Source organism: Panthera leo, chromosome A2 (genome assembly GCF_018350215.1).
Source record: "Panthera leo isolate Ple1 chromosome A2, P.leo_Ple1_pat1.1, whole genome shotgun sequence".
NCBI classification, from domain to species: Eukaryota; Metazoa; Chordata; class Mammalia; order Carnivora; family Felidae; genus Panthera; species Panthera leo.
Window position 1 is genome coordinate 68,914,563 of NC_056680.1, and position 16,212 is coordinate 68,930,774.

A 16,212-nucleotide genomic window follows, 5' to 3' on the forward strand; every position below is an offset into this window, starting at 1 on the left:
TTCTATACAGAAAAAATAATTTACAAATTGAACAGTACACCATGGTAATGGGACTAACTGAATAAAATTTCTAAAAATTGCCACAATTATGACACAGGTATCATTTTTGATGGAGGGCTTACTAGGTAGAGTTTAAAATCCACAGGAGGGGCACCTGGGTGGCTCAGTCAGCTAAGCATCCAACCTCGGCTCAGGTCATGATCTCACAGTCCATGAGTTCAAGCCCCACGTTGGGCCCTGTGCTGACAGCTCGGAGCCTGGAGCCTGCTTCTGATTCTGTGTCTCCCTCTCTCTCTGCCCCTGCCCCTCCCCCGCTCATGCTCTGTCTCTCTCACTCTCAAAAATGAATAAATGTTAAAAAAATTTAAAAAAATAAAAAATAAAAATCCACAGGAAAACAGGGCGCCTGGGTGGCTCAGTCAGTTAAGTGCCCAACTTCGGCTCAGGTCTTGATCTCATGGTCGGTGAGTGTGAGCCCCGCGTCAGGCTCTGTGCTGATGCCTCCGAGCCTGGAGCCTGCTTCGGATTCTGTGTCTCCCTCTCTCTCTGCCCCTCCCCTGCTCACGCTCTGTCTCTCTCTCTCAAAAATAAATAAACATTAAAAAAATAAATAAATAAATCCACAGGAAAACAGAACCTGGGAGAAAAGCAGACAATTTACAGAAAGAAAAATTACAAATGTCCAAGAAATATGTGTGAGGACATACTGGGGGAAGTCAAAACAGGAACACTTAGAGCTCCAGAAACATTGATATTTATGTTAAATTAAGTCAGCGTGAGGGGAGGCTTGGAAGATGACCCATGTGCCTGGCTTCATGCAGCACCAGCTGGTGGTCCCAGCCCCCAGCAAAGGGAAGGTTGTCAGGCTGGACAGAACCACAGAGGACAGCAGGTCTGCCACACGAATTATGCATATCCTCAGATGAGGCAGCTTCGCTGGAAGAGTGGGCTTCGTTCGGGGTCACTTAGTTTTAATAAGTATTCAGGCTTTAACCATAGGTCCTGAAGGTAGAACGTCCAGAAAAATGAGCTGTGAGGAGATGTTTCCAAACTTGTGAGCAGACACCACGTTCTACCTGACACGTCCGTCTCCTACGTGCTGAAATCTATTTCTCCATGTCATGGCTGCGTAAGCTGTTAAAAACTCTTGAACTAGATACCTTGTCTGTTTGCAACCTTTCATTCTTTGTCCTTAAAGTAAATAAAAGCAGAGGATGATAGGCCCCTTTCATCTGCGCCTTTGTAGGAGAACAGGTGACAACTGTGTGAGGCCCAGAAACACCTGTTGCTGCTTTCACCACCTTCCTTTCCTTGTCTCTCCCCAGGTAACTATGTGGTGACAGACCACGGTTCGTGTGTCCGTGCCTGCAGTTCTGACAGCTACGAAGTGGAGGAAGATGGCGTCCGCAAGTGTAAAAAGTGTGAGGGGCCTTGCCGTAAAGGTAGGAGGCCTGTACGGGGTGGGGATGAGGCTTTCTCTCTGGTCACGAAGCTGGGGGTTTTCTGCCCTACCTCCGCCGGACCCCCCTCGGCATCAGACTCGGGAAGAGATTTGAGCAAGTCTTTTTCTTCAGGCTCGCAAATTTGTTCCTTCATCCCATGCCCTGTTCTTGGAGTATCCTCAATGCTAGCGTGCTCCTACTTGGGCTTTTACTTTATCATTTTTGTAAAAATTTTTGAACCCCCAGAAACATCGCAGGTATGGTGCAGTGAACACCATATGCCTCTCATATATGAATTCGCCACTGGTTGGTGTTTTGCCACATTGCGTTCACTGCCTCCATATTTGTGTGTATGTGTTATGTGTGCATGCGTGGGTGAAATTGTTCTCTGATCTATAGGACAGTTACAGATATTGTAACACTTCACCCCTACGTCTGTCAGCCTATTTTCTTACAAAGGGGGCCATTCTCCTAAGTAAAGAAAGACCAGGTTCACACTCAGGATTGTTGAACATCGACTCAGTACTCTTTCCTAGTATTCTATGTAGTTCAGACTTCCTCTTTCTGTCCCCATTATGTCATATTTAGCTGCTTTTCAATACAGACCCCAATCAACAATCATGGGTTTCAGGTAGATGTCTTGCCCCATTTTCTTCATTACTTGACATTTGTGGCTCAGCTCCCCTCCCCCCACTTGCTTTCCTTCTGTCTTCCGTGACCTGATGTGAAGAGTCTAGGCCAGGTATTTTGCAGTAGGTCCCTCAGTTTGGCTTCACTGGCTGTTTTTCCTCATGGTCACATTCACGTTGAGCTTTTTTGGGCAGGAGCATTATACGTCATGTTGATTTCCTCTCATCGTCTCACAGCAAGGGACATAGGATGCCATGTTAGTTCATTACTAATGATGACAAATCAGAAAAGATTTTTGGGTGGTTATAAAAGAGTGACTTCCTATTTCTGTCATTTCTTCTACATTTATTAGTTGGCATTCTTTTCAAAATTTTTTTTTTACCTCCTACATGAGATCATGGAATCCTTCTTTATTCAGTTTCTTGTAATTCATTCCTGTCATTCCTTTGGGTGCTCAAATTAGCTCAACATGTGGCCAGTGGGAGCCCCTACAGCTGGCTCCTGTGTCCCAGTCGTGTCTTCTGCTCAAAAGCCACTGTCTACGCTCTTTGTACTTTGCTTCTTAAACTTCATATATCCTAGAAATCACTCCGTATGAGTCCATGTAAATCTTCTTCATTCTCCGGTACAGCCGCATAGGCTCCCCTCTGTGGCTGCACCAGAATTTTTTCAACCGATCTCGCTTTATGTGCTCATTTTGATTGTTCCACTATTTCGGTGTTATAAACAACACGTCAGTGCCCAGCTGCTTACCTTGATATCCACGGGTGCCACCTTCCCTGTGAAGCTATCCGTCTTTTCAGTTGAAACTGATTGCTCCCCTTTTTACTCCCATAGACATTTGACACGCATTCTCCACGGGGTCAGCTTAGCCTCCATGTCATTGAACCCTCCCAACACATCTGTGTTATCATGATCCTATTCTACAGATGAGGACACTGAGTACCAGGGAGTCTAAATGACTTGCCCAAGTTTCAACAGCTAAGAATAACAGCCAAGATTTGAAGTTCATGCAAGCTTGGTCCTAGGCCAGACCCATGAGCTCGTCGGCCCGGTCCACCTCTTCCCAGTCTTATAACCCCTGGGGGGCAGGTGGGTCAGTGCCCTGGTGGATGAGTGTCCTTTGGCTTCAGGAAACTGTCTGGCAGAGGAGACATAGAAGGAGAAAAATAAGAATGTGGGGCGGCGCCTGGCACAGAAGGAGTAAAAGAGAAGAGTCCGCTGTGGAAAGAGAGGGTTACTGTCAGCGCCCTCACACGACTGACATAACCAGAGATGGTTTGGGTTTGGTTTTGTCCATTTTGTGTTCAAACACATTATGTGTTCAAACACGTAAACAGTTTGATTCTCCTGTAGTGATTCTGACCAGTTTTTCTGCGTATCCCAAATTCAGAGCCCTTCAGGTATGGGGCAATACCACTGGGTAAGGATGACGGTGCAGGAATGTCTAGGGGTGAATACATGATTTATCTCTGAATTTAGGAATTAAAGTAACCCTGCCCCCACTATCACACACAAGCAGAGAGAGAGAGAGAAAGAGAGAGAGAATGAATATTCTCTCAAACACATGGAATTCTCTGCCAGACCTGTAATTAAATGGCAAGTCCTTATATGGCCACCTCATTCTCCATTGTCAGCCAGACCCTATGAATCCTAAAGAAGCTCGGCCATGAATCCCACAACCCACAATGTGTTAGGTGCCGCACAAGAAGGTTTGAGTGAGCCAGTCGACACAGGAGTCCTTAGAGGAGCCCCCTCCACCCCCAGACCAGAGAGGAGGCTGGCACACAGAGTGAGCCCAGAGACCCAGCAGGACAGTCATGGCTGCCAGAGTGGAAGGTTCTTTGCGACAAGGGACTCCCAATGAAGCAGAGCACAGAGGTGGGCGGTGGGACAGCGGGGCTTGACTGTACCCCCTAGAAGTCCAGGGGGACAGGATAGGACCTTATCCTGAGCAATGAGATTTTCAGTGACTGTACTTCAAAGTCAAGATAGGTCTGGAAGATAGGTACCAAAATTTATCTGCAAATTCTAGACGGAGAATTACAGCAGATAAATATGGGCTTTAGGGCAGAGATGGCATTTGAGATGGAAATTTAGGAGTGGATATAAATTAATAAATGGGCTCAGGGTGTGGAAAAGGGCATCTGAGACTGATGTAGCAATAGGACACAGATCAAAGCATTTGGCTCACATAAACACAGGGGAAGAAAAGCAGTTAATCTGATAAAAGTTATTACAGTATTCCCTATGATGTAATATAAGACAACCATTAACAATCACCTTCAACGAATAGTTTATATGATATGAGGAATGTTCACAGCAGAAAAAGCGAAAAAAAAAAAACATATCTGGCGTGTCATCACCACGGAGGGTAGCTGGAAGGAACACTTTTCAAAATATCCTAGAGTGGAATTTCTGGTCATTTTGGTCCCTTTATTCTATTTTTCAACATCCTCAGAGGAACGGACCTTACTCTTACTAATTAAAAAAAAAATCTGTGCCCATTGTTTCTGTAAGACTGATGACAAAGACGTAACCAGGTTAGAACAATGGAAAGGTGTTGAGTTTTAGGGGAATGCCCTGACGAGAGCCGGACAGAGGTGGTGCTGGTGGCAGCCCGTGGATTGCTCTGCCAAGGACACAAACCAGAGGAAGCAAGAGTAGTTAAGAGCAATTAGACTAAGTCTAGGAGGGAGATCGTGAGGAAGAGAACCCAAGTTGAGGGTAGCAACGGCAATCAACGAGGACAACATCACCTTCTCCAACCGCTTAACTCCAAGCCCTGCCACAGTTATGGTGCCCAGCCGGCCTCCGTGAATGTTTGTTGAATGAATGAATGATGGCATGGCAGTGATAGTCTCATGGCTACAGTTCCCTTCCTGCTTCCCTCTGCCTGTAGATCCCTAGCTACTCTTAATCCAACATATGTGAATGGAATAAACATCTCCCTTCTCTTTATAGTTTGTAATGGAATAGGAATTGGTGAATTTAAAGACACACTTTCCATCAATGCTACAAATATTAAACACTTCAAAAATTGCACCTCGATCAGTGGAGATCTTCATATCCTGCCAGTAGCATTTAGAGGGTAAGTAACAGATTAAGGCACTGGTAGGGAGAAACACAAAATCCACTTTGTTCACTGGACGAGATTGTTAATCAGTAATCATTCTGTTGCTTGTTTCAGTGACTCCTTCACGCATACTCCACCTCTAGATCCAAAGGAACTGGATATTCTAAAAACTGTAAAGGAAATTACAGGTGTGTGCTGCTAACATATCCATCAACATAAATGGAAAATGGGTGTTGTACAGAGAGAACTTGTGGATGTAATCTCTTCTCTCTTGGCATAAGGACATTTCTTCTGAACGTCTACCACTAATGACTAATGGGTTCTTTGATCATTTTCACAATGCGCTTTCCCCTGCACATGAAGGGTAAATAAACACTTTAATCAAAGACTTGAGTCATTCCCGATTTTGTGTCCTTGTCTTCTCGGCCCCGGCCAGCCGTCCTGATGGCCCAGTGACTTTCATGGGTAGAGGGAGAGGAAAGGCAAAGTGCTGAAGGAACAGCACAGGCTCTCGAGCCTCACAGACTGGACTTCACGTCCCTGCTCGGCCACCGGCCAACATTTGGTCCATGACTGCCATCAGAGCTCCACTGCCTTCATCCATAAAAAAGGGAATAATTGGACCTAAATAACAAGATTGTTTGGAATATTGGAATTAAGTCAGGAAAATCTGTGAATCTCATTCTGTGACAGCTTAAGACATGGCACTTGTCATCAAGAAGCCAGTCTGGGCCATCAGATACGGAGCCCAGGAGGGCTGTCAGGACTATGGCACCACGGGACAGCCTGTGGGGGTGTTGGGTGGTGAGAGAGATGCAGGGAGGGACGGGGGATTCTACGTCAGAGGCAGGATGTCCGCTGTTTAATTGTGCCTTGGCTTGTATCAACACGTGGGTAAGGTAAAGATTAGAAAAAGAATCCAATCAGATGTTCACCTTTCTTGGTCCTGTTACAGTCTCTCGAGAATCCTAAAATGTCTCATAAAAAAGAAACGTTATATAAGCGGTGCGTGTCTGAGCCTTCCTTCTCCCTTTGTAGGGTTTTTGCTGATTCAGGCCTGGCCTGAAAACAGGACTGACCTCCATGCTTTCGAGAACCTAGAAATCATACGTGGAAGAACAAAGCAACAGTAAGTTGACCCGAGCCAAAGCCTGGTAGATTAAAAAGCAAAACTTTTTTTTTTAAATAAGACCTACAGAAGAGTTTGAAATTAGACTTCTACAGCTGTTACAAAGATCCTGCAGAGAGCTGCCATCAGTCCTCCAGCCAGCTTCTCACCTAAGCGTGGCACGGGAGGCAGAGGAAGAAATTAACATCGGCACATTGCTGTGACCTCCACCACCAGACGTCACTCCGATGTCACCAGTTTGCTCGTGAATGCCACGTGTCAGTGTGCAGTCCAGTACCCTGCACTGTACTTGGTGGCTGTGTCTCCTTAGTCCCTTCCAATGTGTAGCAGTCCCTGTGTCTTTTCATCTCGTTTATGGCCTTGACGCTTTTAAAAAGTACTGGCCAAGCATTTTGTGGAAGGGCTGATGTTTTCTCATGATTCGATGGAGGTTGTACGTGTTTTGGTAAGAGGAGTCCTGAAATGACATGTCCTTATGAGCACACCGCGTCAGAGGGGGCTGACAGACTTTTTAATACACGACTGGTTCAGGGGTTCCCCTTTTCCAACTCCGACAGTGGCATACTCACGTAGAAGCATCTTGAATATAGCTCAGAGTAATAATGGTTTGAGAATTTCTTTGTCAGACCTGCCTTGGAAACAGTCTGATGCTGAGAACTATTACTCATTAATTGTCCTTTAAAACGACGACATAATATCACTCAATGTTAAAGAAAATCACGGGGCGCCTGGGTGGCTCCAGTCAGTTAAGCATCCTACTCTTGATTTCGGCTCAGGGCCACGATCTCACAGTTTGTGAGTTCGAGCCCTGTGTCAGGCTCTGCACTGACAGATTCTCTCTCTGCCCCTCCCCTGCTCATGTGCACTCTCTCTTTCTCTCTCTCAAAAGAAATGAACATTTTAAAATTATATTAAAGAAAATTAGAGTACAGTACACATAAAATATATACTGCTTTTTAAAAACATTCTTGGCTGTGCATCTCTGATAATAATCATTGCTTCCCAGAAAGACCCCTTTGTTCTGAGTTCTCAAGACCACTTCTTTTGAACCACTTCTTTCATAGAGACAAGAGATTTAGATCCATTTTCTTGGGGCGCCTGGGTGGCTCAGTCGGTTAAGCGTCCGACTTCGGCTCAGGTCATGATCTCACGGTCTGTGAGTTCGAGCCCCGCGTCGGGCTCTGTGCTGACAGCTCAGAGCCTGGAGCCTGCTTCAGATTCTGTGTCTGCCTCTCTCTGACCTTCCCCCATTCACTCTGTCTCTCTCTGTCTCAAAAATAAATAAACATTAGATCCATTTTCTTAAGTGACTGGCAGGTGCCAGTTGGCTTACATTTCGGAATTTAAACAAAATTAGAATTACTTTTTTTTTTTACCTTTTCACATTTATGAGAAGTCCAGAAATACACAGTCCCTCTTGGGGCAGGGTGATCGCTGGCTCCAGGTACAGCTCATCAGAGCCAGGTCTGGCCTGCACGGAAGACACCAGCTTTGTCCCAGTGCCTAGGCTTCTGTGGGCACATGTTGAGAGAAAATTCCTAAACAGTAGAGTTACAGGTCTTCAACACAGGGCTCCTAGCTTTCCACAGGAGCCGGGTTGTGGGAAGGGAGAAGGAGGAAAGGGTCAGGAGAGAAAGAGAAACAAGGAGAGGAGGGGTCTCCAAATTCAACTTTTGTCATCTCCTGTCTGATGTCTCCTCATTGAGTGCTGCCTCAGCTGGTCTATTCCCTGTCCTGGTGTCCAATGAGCTTCCTAAAAATGCAAGTCTCTTTCCTGTAGTTCCCCATCATTTGCACACAACAACCAAGCTCAAGGTGTGCAAGATCTTCTGTCACCCTCCCTAGATCCCTTGCCCAAGCCTCCTCACCTCCAGGTTTCTGCTCCAGCAGTAGCTCCTGGTTCTCAGCACCCCATCAGATGCTTTCTTGCCTTCCTGTTCCTCCTGGTGGTTCAGGATTTCCCTCCTTTTAGTCTGAATTACTTTTATCCAGTCTCTTGATGAAAACATATTGATAGTCTTATAGAGTTCTAGCACAGACAGAGTTGGATGGTTCAGATGTTTGTTCAATATATGGATGGATGGGTTAATGGATGGATTGATGGGTCAGTGGATCAATGGATGGATGGATAGATAGCTGAGTGGATGGATAGTTGAATGAATCCATGGATGAATGGATATATGAGTGGGTAGATGGATGCATAGATGAGAGGATGGATAGATGGGTGGATGGATGGATGGATGGATGGATGGATGGATGGATAGATAGGTGGAAAAATGGATGGATGGAAGCATGCCTGCCTAGATAAGTAGATGGACAAATGGATCAATAGATGGGTGAGTGGATGGAAAGATAGATTAATGGGTAGGTGGGTGGATGGAAAAAATGAACCTATGATTTTTGAAGTGTATTTGGATATTTGAGGGATTAGAACGTGCTCTCGGGGCACCTGGATGGCTCTGTCAGTTAAGTGTCCAACTCTCTATAGGCTCAGGTCATGATCTTCAGATTGGTGAGTTCAAGCCCTGCATTGGGCTCTGTGCTGACAGTGTGGAGCCTGCTTGGGATTCTCTCCCTCTCTCTCTGCCCCTTCCCATGCATTCCTTCCCCCTCCCCCATCTCTGTTATGCTCTTGCTCTGTGTCTCAAAATAAATAAATAAACATTAAAAAAGAAGAAGATGCTGTTCAATTCCCAGGCAAAAAAAAAAAAAAAAAAAAACATGCAGTAAATATAATAATGACATTAATATTTATTCACCTTCAGTATTCCACTGGGGTTAAAGATAGTAAATGGACAAGGAACTAGCTTTTCCCTGGAGGAGCTTAAAAAAATCCGTTGTCATTTTCAAAAGTTGCAATACAGACTTCCTGCAATATGACTTACAGTCACTGGGAGGGGGACTGTAGTACATATAAGGTGGTCCAGAAGAAAATTAAAATAAAGCTTTTAGTGATAGAATTTTTTGGTCATTTTTCACATTTTTCTTCCCTCCACTGTAGTGGTCAGTTTTCTCTTGCGGTTGTCGGCCTGGACATAACGTCCTTGGGATTACGCTCCCTCAAGGAGATAAGTGATGGAGATGTGATCGTTTCAGGAAACCAAAAATTGTGCTATGCAAATACAATAAACTGGAAAAAACTGTTTGGGACTTCAAGTCAGAAAACCAAAATTATAAACAACAAAGATGAAAAAGGCTGCAGTAAGTAATCACTTTGGTTGATCATGGAGATGGTTCACGTGGGTCATGTATGTTGATTTAGAAGATTCCCAAACATTTAAATTATATTTTTCATTCCTAAAGAAGCAGATTAAAATAAATCTGTACAGTCCTACATGTGAAGTTATCATGGGAAGTTCACCGGAATTGTTTCTAGATCATTCACATTTCGTAGGATGAATTTGCCTGGAGGTTTAAGCTGTCAATTATTTGTAACGTACAGAACTAAATTCAGCATTAATTATTTTACCTTTCAGCCGTTCTCCCTGCTCATTTCAGCCTCTAATGACTCTAGCTGGCAACACATAGAGGCATACACACACGCATGCAGATAGAATGAGCATTTTACAGCGACATTTCCTCATCTGAGTTTAGAGCCACAGGCTTCTCTTGAAGCCAGGCCATGCACATTTCTTTTTACCGAGACCCTGGTCACTGGGAGAAGCAGATCTGAGTTCAAATTCTGCCTCTAGCCCTTCCTAGCTTCCAGATCTTGGTCAATGTACTTAATACCTTTAGGCTTTGGCTTCCTCATCCATGAAATGGAGACCGCAGTGATTCCCACTGCTAGTGAGAGAATGAGGTGAAATTTTGTATATAAAACTCTTGACATGGTGCCCAGCACACGGCAAGGAACCACAAACCTTCCCTTGTGTCTCCATCAGCTATGACACTCATCAGCAAAGTGCTACCCAGGTCCGGACCAGGAACCCTTGACTCCCAGTCCGGAAAAGGGAACTTGAAGTTGGCCTCTAGAAGCCCATTTTGTGTCACTGCTTCTTCCAGGGACCCCCAGCATGTCTGTGCAGCTCAGGGTCACAGAGAACCCAGCGCCTCATTTACAGGTGTGGTCTCAACTGGCCCCTCTAGTCGCTGTCCCCTAGCTGACTCCTTGTGGCTCCCTGTGTCTTCTCAGAGGCGATAGGCCATGTCTGTCATCCATTATGCTCGTCAGAGGGATGCTGGGGCCCGGAGCCGAAAGACTGCGTGTCCTGCCAAAATGTCACCCGTGGCAAGGAGTGTGTGGAGAAGTGCAATGTTCTGGAGGGGTAAGGTTATTTTGTAACCCCTTTGTTCTGATAAAAACTAAGGTGATTGTTTTTATAAGTTTACTGTTGTTCACTTTGATACTTTTCCTTTTTTTCTTTTTCCTTCGTTTTTGTTTATTTGTTGACAGCTGTTAATCACCAAAGGAAATGAACAAACTTTTTGCATTACTTAATCCAATCCACTAATTTATAGAGTCTCGGTTTTGGAAATATCTAATCTCTTTCAAAGCCACACAAAGTTCCCAAGAGAAATGGAAAAGCCATAAATAGTTCATGTGGCCAAGACCACAGTCACTTAGACTTTTCTTTGCAGTACATTCTTCCTGGTGTGTCAGAATATAGTAATACAAATTATATTTCCTGGTTAATTTTTGTTTTATGTTCAACCAATATCGAACAGTGCAAATAACTTGAAACATAACCATGGACAAAGAAATAAACAATCATATAAACTTTGTTGGATTTTTTGGCTATCGGTTAAAAGTACAGTTGCTTGATTCTGTGGGAATCTTGATATTGATGTAAAGCTCTGACCACAAATAACCACAAATAATGACTAAAAATAAATTAATAGGAAAGTAAAATATAAGGATAGAGAGAAGCAGAGGCTTTTTCCTTTTTAATTTAAAGAAAAGGAGACATTTTGTGAGAGAGAGCCATAGGAATTACAAATGGCTACAGGAAATCTTCCTTCTTATTTTGCTATCAGGGCGTGGGCCACAGCACGGATTCAGAAATATTCAGGGGACTCCTGGGTGCCCAGTCGGTTAAGCGTCTGTCTTCGGCTCTGGTCATGATCTCACAGTTTGTGAGTTCGAGCCCCGTGTCGGGCTCACTGCTGTGAGCGTAGGACCCACTTCAGATCCTCTGCCCCCCTCTCTCTGTGCCCCTCCCCAACTAGTGTTTACTCTCTCTCTCTCAAAATAAAGACACATTAAAAAAAAAAAAAAAGAAATATTCAGGATCAGAATGAGAGGACCAAGTCTAATTCTGTAGGAATCCTTTAGCAAAGACGCCGAGTAACCTAGCAGAGTCCTCTGTGTAATTCAACAATATTAATGCAATCCTTACTGCTATGAATAGACGTAAATGTCGTGTTTTCTACATCTTTTTAAAGGGAGAGGGAATTAAAACCACCATGTTGTTGGTGCCCATGCCTTTAGACAGCACTTGCTCAGTTTGCAAGATGGGCTCCTCCAGCCGGCATCATGACCCAGAGAAGGAGGGAAGGAAAAACTGGGCACATTTGGTTTAATTGATGACATAAGGGAAGACTTGGGGAAATGTTGCGGGGTGTAAACATTCCTTGTGTTTCCTTGTTCACTGGCGCGAAAGCCTGCAGTTAATTACCAGGCGGCATTCAGTCTTAATAGCTGTCACAACTGTTTTATCTTTTCAATCAAACATCATCTTCTTGCTTAATGTGGACCCATACGTCTTTGAGGAACAGGGAAACTAGTTCAAGCAAAAGTGTTCACACCTGTGTTCCGTACTTCCTATTTTTATTAATAATCATTGAGTATGTTTTAATATCTCTCCTTCCTTTTCCTGTGAGTCAATCTACAGTTACCATTTCCTTCTAGCTTAATTTAAATATCCATGAATCTGATATTGTGGGGGGTGGGGGAGGTGGTCACCTCTTCCGGACTATTACTTTTTTCATTTGTTGACCTGTTTGCCTAATAGACAAAAACTGTGCCTTATAGAAAAATGTAGGGAAGATATTTTGATTATAAATGAAGCTTGTGCATTTATTCGGAGAGGAGATGACCATGGATTCAGTTAACAAAATTGGTTTATCATATTGCAATATAATCCTAGATTCCCTACCGTTCAATGTTTACCTAAATTTTTCTCGCATTTCTGAGAAAGGTGTTCTGTGTCACCTGAAATTTCAGACAATTGCAACTCAGACAGTTGTAACCTGCCGGCATTTTGAATCAGGATCTCTAGAGAAAGCACTGATCAGTTTTCTTTCTTCTCTCAGGGAGCCAAGGGAGTTTGTGGAGAATTCCGAGTGCATACAGTGCCATCCAGAATGCCTGCCCCAGGCCATGAATATCACCTGCACAGGACGAGTAAGGAGCACGTTTGATGTTATTCACTCATACGTCCAAGGGAAAAGCCTTCCCAAGCAGCAGAACCACAGCAATGATCCAGCATCACTCTGCGGCTACCAAAGAGGCAGCCATGCCCATACAGGGGGCCTTGTGACCTCCCAGCTGGGTCACAGAGGCTGTGGTTGAGTTGACGTCATCACGCAACCCACCTTGTAGGAGCACTCACCCTTTCTGTCCAACACCCTCCAACAAATCTAATAACATCTACTCTTTTACCAAAAACCAGGGATGCCTGTGGGAGGCTGGGGACATCGACAGCCAGTGTTCACTGTTTCTGACATCTGTCATCATTGCTTCGTCATCTTAATCAAACATCATCAGATTCTTATTTAACATTCATTCATAATTATTTGAAGAGTTCTTAAAGAAACACCTAGTGGAGCACCTGGGTGGCTCAGTCGGTTAAGTCTCTGACTTTGGGCTCACGTCATGATCTCACAGTTCGTGGGTTCGAGTCCCGCATTGGGCTCTGTGCTGATGTCTCGGAGCCTGGAGCCTGCTTCGGATTCTGTGTCTCCCTCTCTCTCTCTCTCTGCCCCTCCCCACCTCATGCTCTGTCTCTGTGTCTCTCAAGAATGAATGAACGTTAAAAAAAATTTTTTAAAGAAACATCTAGCAAAACTTTTCAAAATTCAGGTTTCTATTTACATAAAGAGTATACGTGAGAATTCAGGTCCTCCTCACACCAATGTTCCAATGTTGTTCATTCTCAATATTATTTATAAGGAGTTCTGTTTGTATTTGAGCTTCAACAGCCATATCTAAACCTTCTAATTGAACACATTTTTCAAAAGCTGTCTCTAAATCAGGCTGAAGGCTGTGTTTTGAGGTGTAGGCTGCTACCAAGGCAGTTTACAAAGTAAACCATTGGTTTATAAGTTTACATGGTGTTCGGTTAAATTGTCATCATTAAAATAAGTCCGTTGGTGATTCTGACTTAGTCATCTGACCGTTCTGATTCTGGGAACGCTCAGTCTTTGGACAAAACGGAGACATCAGAGAACGTCACCAGTGAGCACATCCTTCCTTACCAGCTTTATTTCACTCCCTTGATGTAGGGCACAACCCGAATAGTCAAGTTTCACTTCTGTGAGTTTTTCGGAGTTTAGGAAACGGAATCAAATAAACACGGTATACAGTTACTTATGCCCCCACTGCTTACTTCCACTTACTGCCTTCTTGTCCCTGGAGAAACATAGATGTGGGCTTTCTTCAGTTCGCCTCAGCAAGCCTGGCTTCCCACATAGTTGCTCTTTAAGTTCAGATATGATATGCAAACAATGCCATCTGAGCGATAGAGATGTAAACGTACACGTCGACTCATCAGGATTGTTTTGACAAAGAAACTTGCCCACAGTCTGTTAAGTAAACTGTCACGAAGCGTACAGTATAGTTTCTTTTCCGTTGTTATATCGTCAGTGCATTTGAAGACTTCTCAGTAGGCTGTGAACAGTGGTTCACAGTCACAGACAAGCTTGTTGTGTTTCTGCTTTAAGAACGTCTGTTGTTTGACTTCTTTTTCACACAAAGTATTATAAGTAAAAAGTTACTTCAGTTTCGAAGGAGAAGGAAACCTATAGACCTGTCTCTCTCCGTCTTGGTGTAGGGACCAGACAGCTGCGTGCAGTGTGCACACTACATCGACGGCCCTCACTGCGTCAAGACCTGCCCGGCTGGCATCATGGGAGAAAACAACACCCTGGTCTGGAAGTTTGCGGATGCCAATCGCATGTGTCACCTGTGCCATTCAAACTGTACCTACGGGTGAGTGACAGCCTGACTGTGGTGCAGACGACGCCGGGCAGAATGTTTCCTGTTTTCATTGTATGTAACCAAAAAAGAAGAAGTCAAGTAGAGGACAGAGAATAAGTTTTCTGAAGACGTTAAATGATAGCGTGATATGGGCTCTTTTACTTCATATTCAACAATTGTTTCTGCAAAATTATGCAAAGGTGTTATCAGCTTTCCCAAGGGGCTCGAGCTCGGTACTCAAATCAAGACTCTTCCAGCGCCTGTCCTGTCACTGTCCTTGTCAAGTCACCTCTTCAGATGTAAACTGGCTTTTCTTTCCCCCTGAGCTACTTCTGCATCAGTAGCTTCTCCCTAGTAACCCCTGCTGTTTCCCCCGCAGCACCTTCAGAGGCTGCCAAAAAAAACCAAAAAAAACAAAAAACGGAAAAAACAACAAAAAAAAACCCGCGTGTGGTCCCAAAATGGACAATTTCAATTTGCACTCACTTTGTGTAGTATTCCCTCTTGGAGACTGCGGGGCATTGTTGGGGAGAAAAAGCTAGTGAGCGGGGAGTTTATCAGTGGTCACTCATTAGTGATGCCTTTTGTCTTTGAGTTTTGGTTTCCCTAGGAGATAATAGAGTGTGAAATAGGGAGGCCTCCCATGCATCCACTTCCTGAAAAAGCCTGTGTGTGTGTGGGGGGGGGGGGGGGTGTAGGAAGGAAGGCCCAAAGGCACTGGGGAGAAAGGAGCAGGACAGCTTGAAAATGGGGGAGGGAACAGACCGTACCCTCCGGGAGGAGTGTACAAATCCCAGCCCTTGACTGAGGTAGAAAATGGGGTGCTTGACAGGCGCCTCTGGCCTGGTCACATACTTGAAATGTAGTCCTTCATCCTTAACCAGGCCATGAAATGGTAGTGTCCCACATCTCCTTTTTTAAATTGATATAGAGCTTACACACAATGTTCTATTCGTTTCAGGTGTACAGCATAACAATTTGACAATTCTATACATTACGCAGTACTCCCCACAATATGTATAGTCACCATCTGTCCCCAGACAAAATTATTACATTATGGACTATATCTTCTGTTCTGCACTTCTCATCCCCATGTCTTATTTATTTTATAACTAGAAGCTCGTACCCCTTAACCCCTTCACCCATTTTAGTCATCCCCCCCTGTTTCTCTGTGGCAACCACCAGTTTGTTCTCTGTATTTATGAGTCTGTTGCTGTTGTTTGTTTGTTCGTTTGTTTTATTTTTTTAGTCTCCATTATATAGATAAAATCTTACGGGATTTGTCTTCTTCCGTCTGACTTGTTTCAGTTAGCATAATTCTCTCTAGGTCCATCCATGTGCAACAGCATGAGTTGTCTTTTGCATTTAATTGGAATATTCTGTTTTCTTACTGATGTTTGTCTTGGCAAATGTTGCCATACTTCAAAGCCAATGTATTCTGCCTTTTTATATCATTCTGTAATCAAAATAAGGGACGGTGGCCTCCCTCACTAGAACGATCACCCAGCTTCTCAAGAGTCATTTAAGACCAATGCCGTCTCTGCTGTATGTAAGACGTTTCAGTCCTGTGGGAGGAGAGGAAACCAGCTCCCGTACTGCCCCTGGATTCCAGGGTCTGAAGTCATCACTGCCGTTGCCCTGCCCCTGAGACTCATTCTCACACATCGGTTCCTCTCCTCCTACCCCTTAATTAGTATGGCTCTAGTCTTGGCCGCCTCTCCTCCCCTGCCTGTACTGACATCCTAGAGCCAGATATGAGACAGCTATACCTATATCATAAAGTACGCATGAACGC

At 44.3% G+C, this 16,212-nt stretch overlaps 1 protein-coding gene across 2 annotated transcripts in view; it reads left to right on the forward strand.

Moving 5' to 3' along the window:
* EGFR (epidermal growth factor receptor) overlaps nucleotides 1–16,212 on the forward strand; it is a 207,163-nt gene that overhangs the window by 155,311 nt on the left and 35,640 nt on the right. For both annotated transcript variants that reach the window (XM_042914127.1, XM_042914132.1), the window contains exons 8-15: nucleotides 1,326–1,442; nucleotides 5,037–5,163; nucleotides 5,263–5,336; nucleotides 6,187–6,277; nucleotides 9,279–9,478; nucleotides 10,413–10,545; nucleotides 12,533–12,623; nucleotides 14,272–14,429. In XM_042914127.1, coding sequence (XP_042770061.1) covers nucleotides 1,326–1,442; nucleotides 5,037–5,163; nucleotides 5,263–5,336; nucleotides 6,187–6,277; nucleotides 9,279–9,478; nucleotides 10,413–10,545; nucleotides 12,533–12,623; nucleotides 14,272–14,429 — 991 coding nt within the window. The remainder of the gene's footprint in view (nucleotides 1–1,325; nucleotides 1,443–5,036; nucleotides 5,164–5,262; nucleotides 5,337–6,186; nucleotides 6,278–9,278; nucleotides 9,479–10,412; nucleotides 10,546–12,532; nucleotides 12,624–14,271; nucleotides 14,430–16,212) is intronic.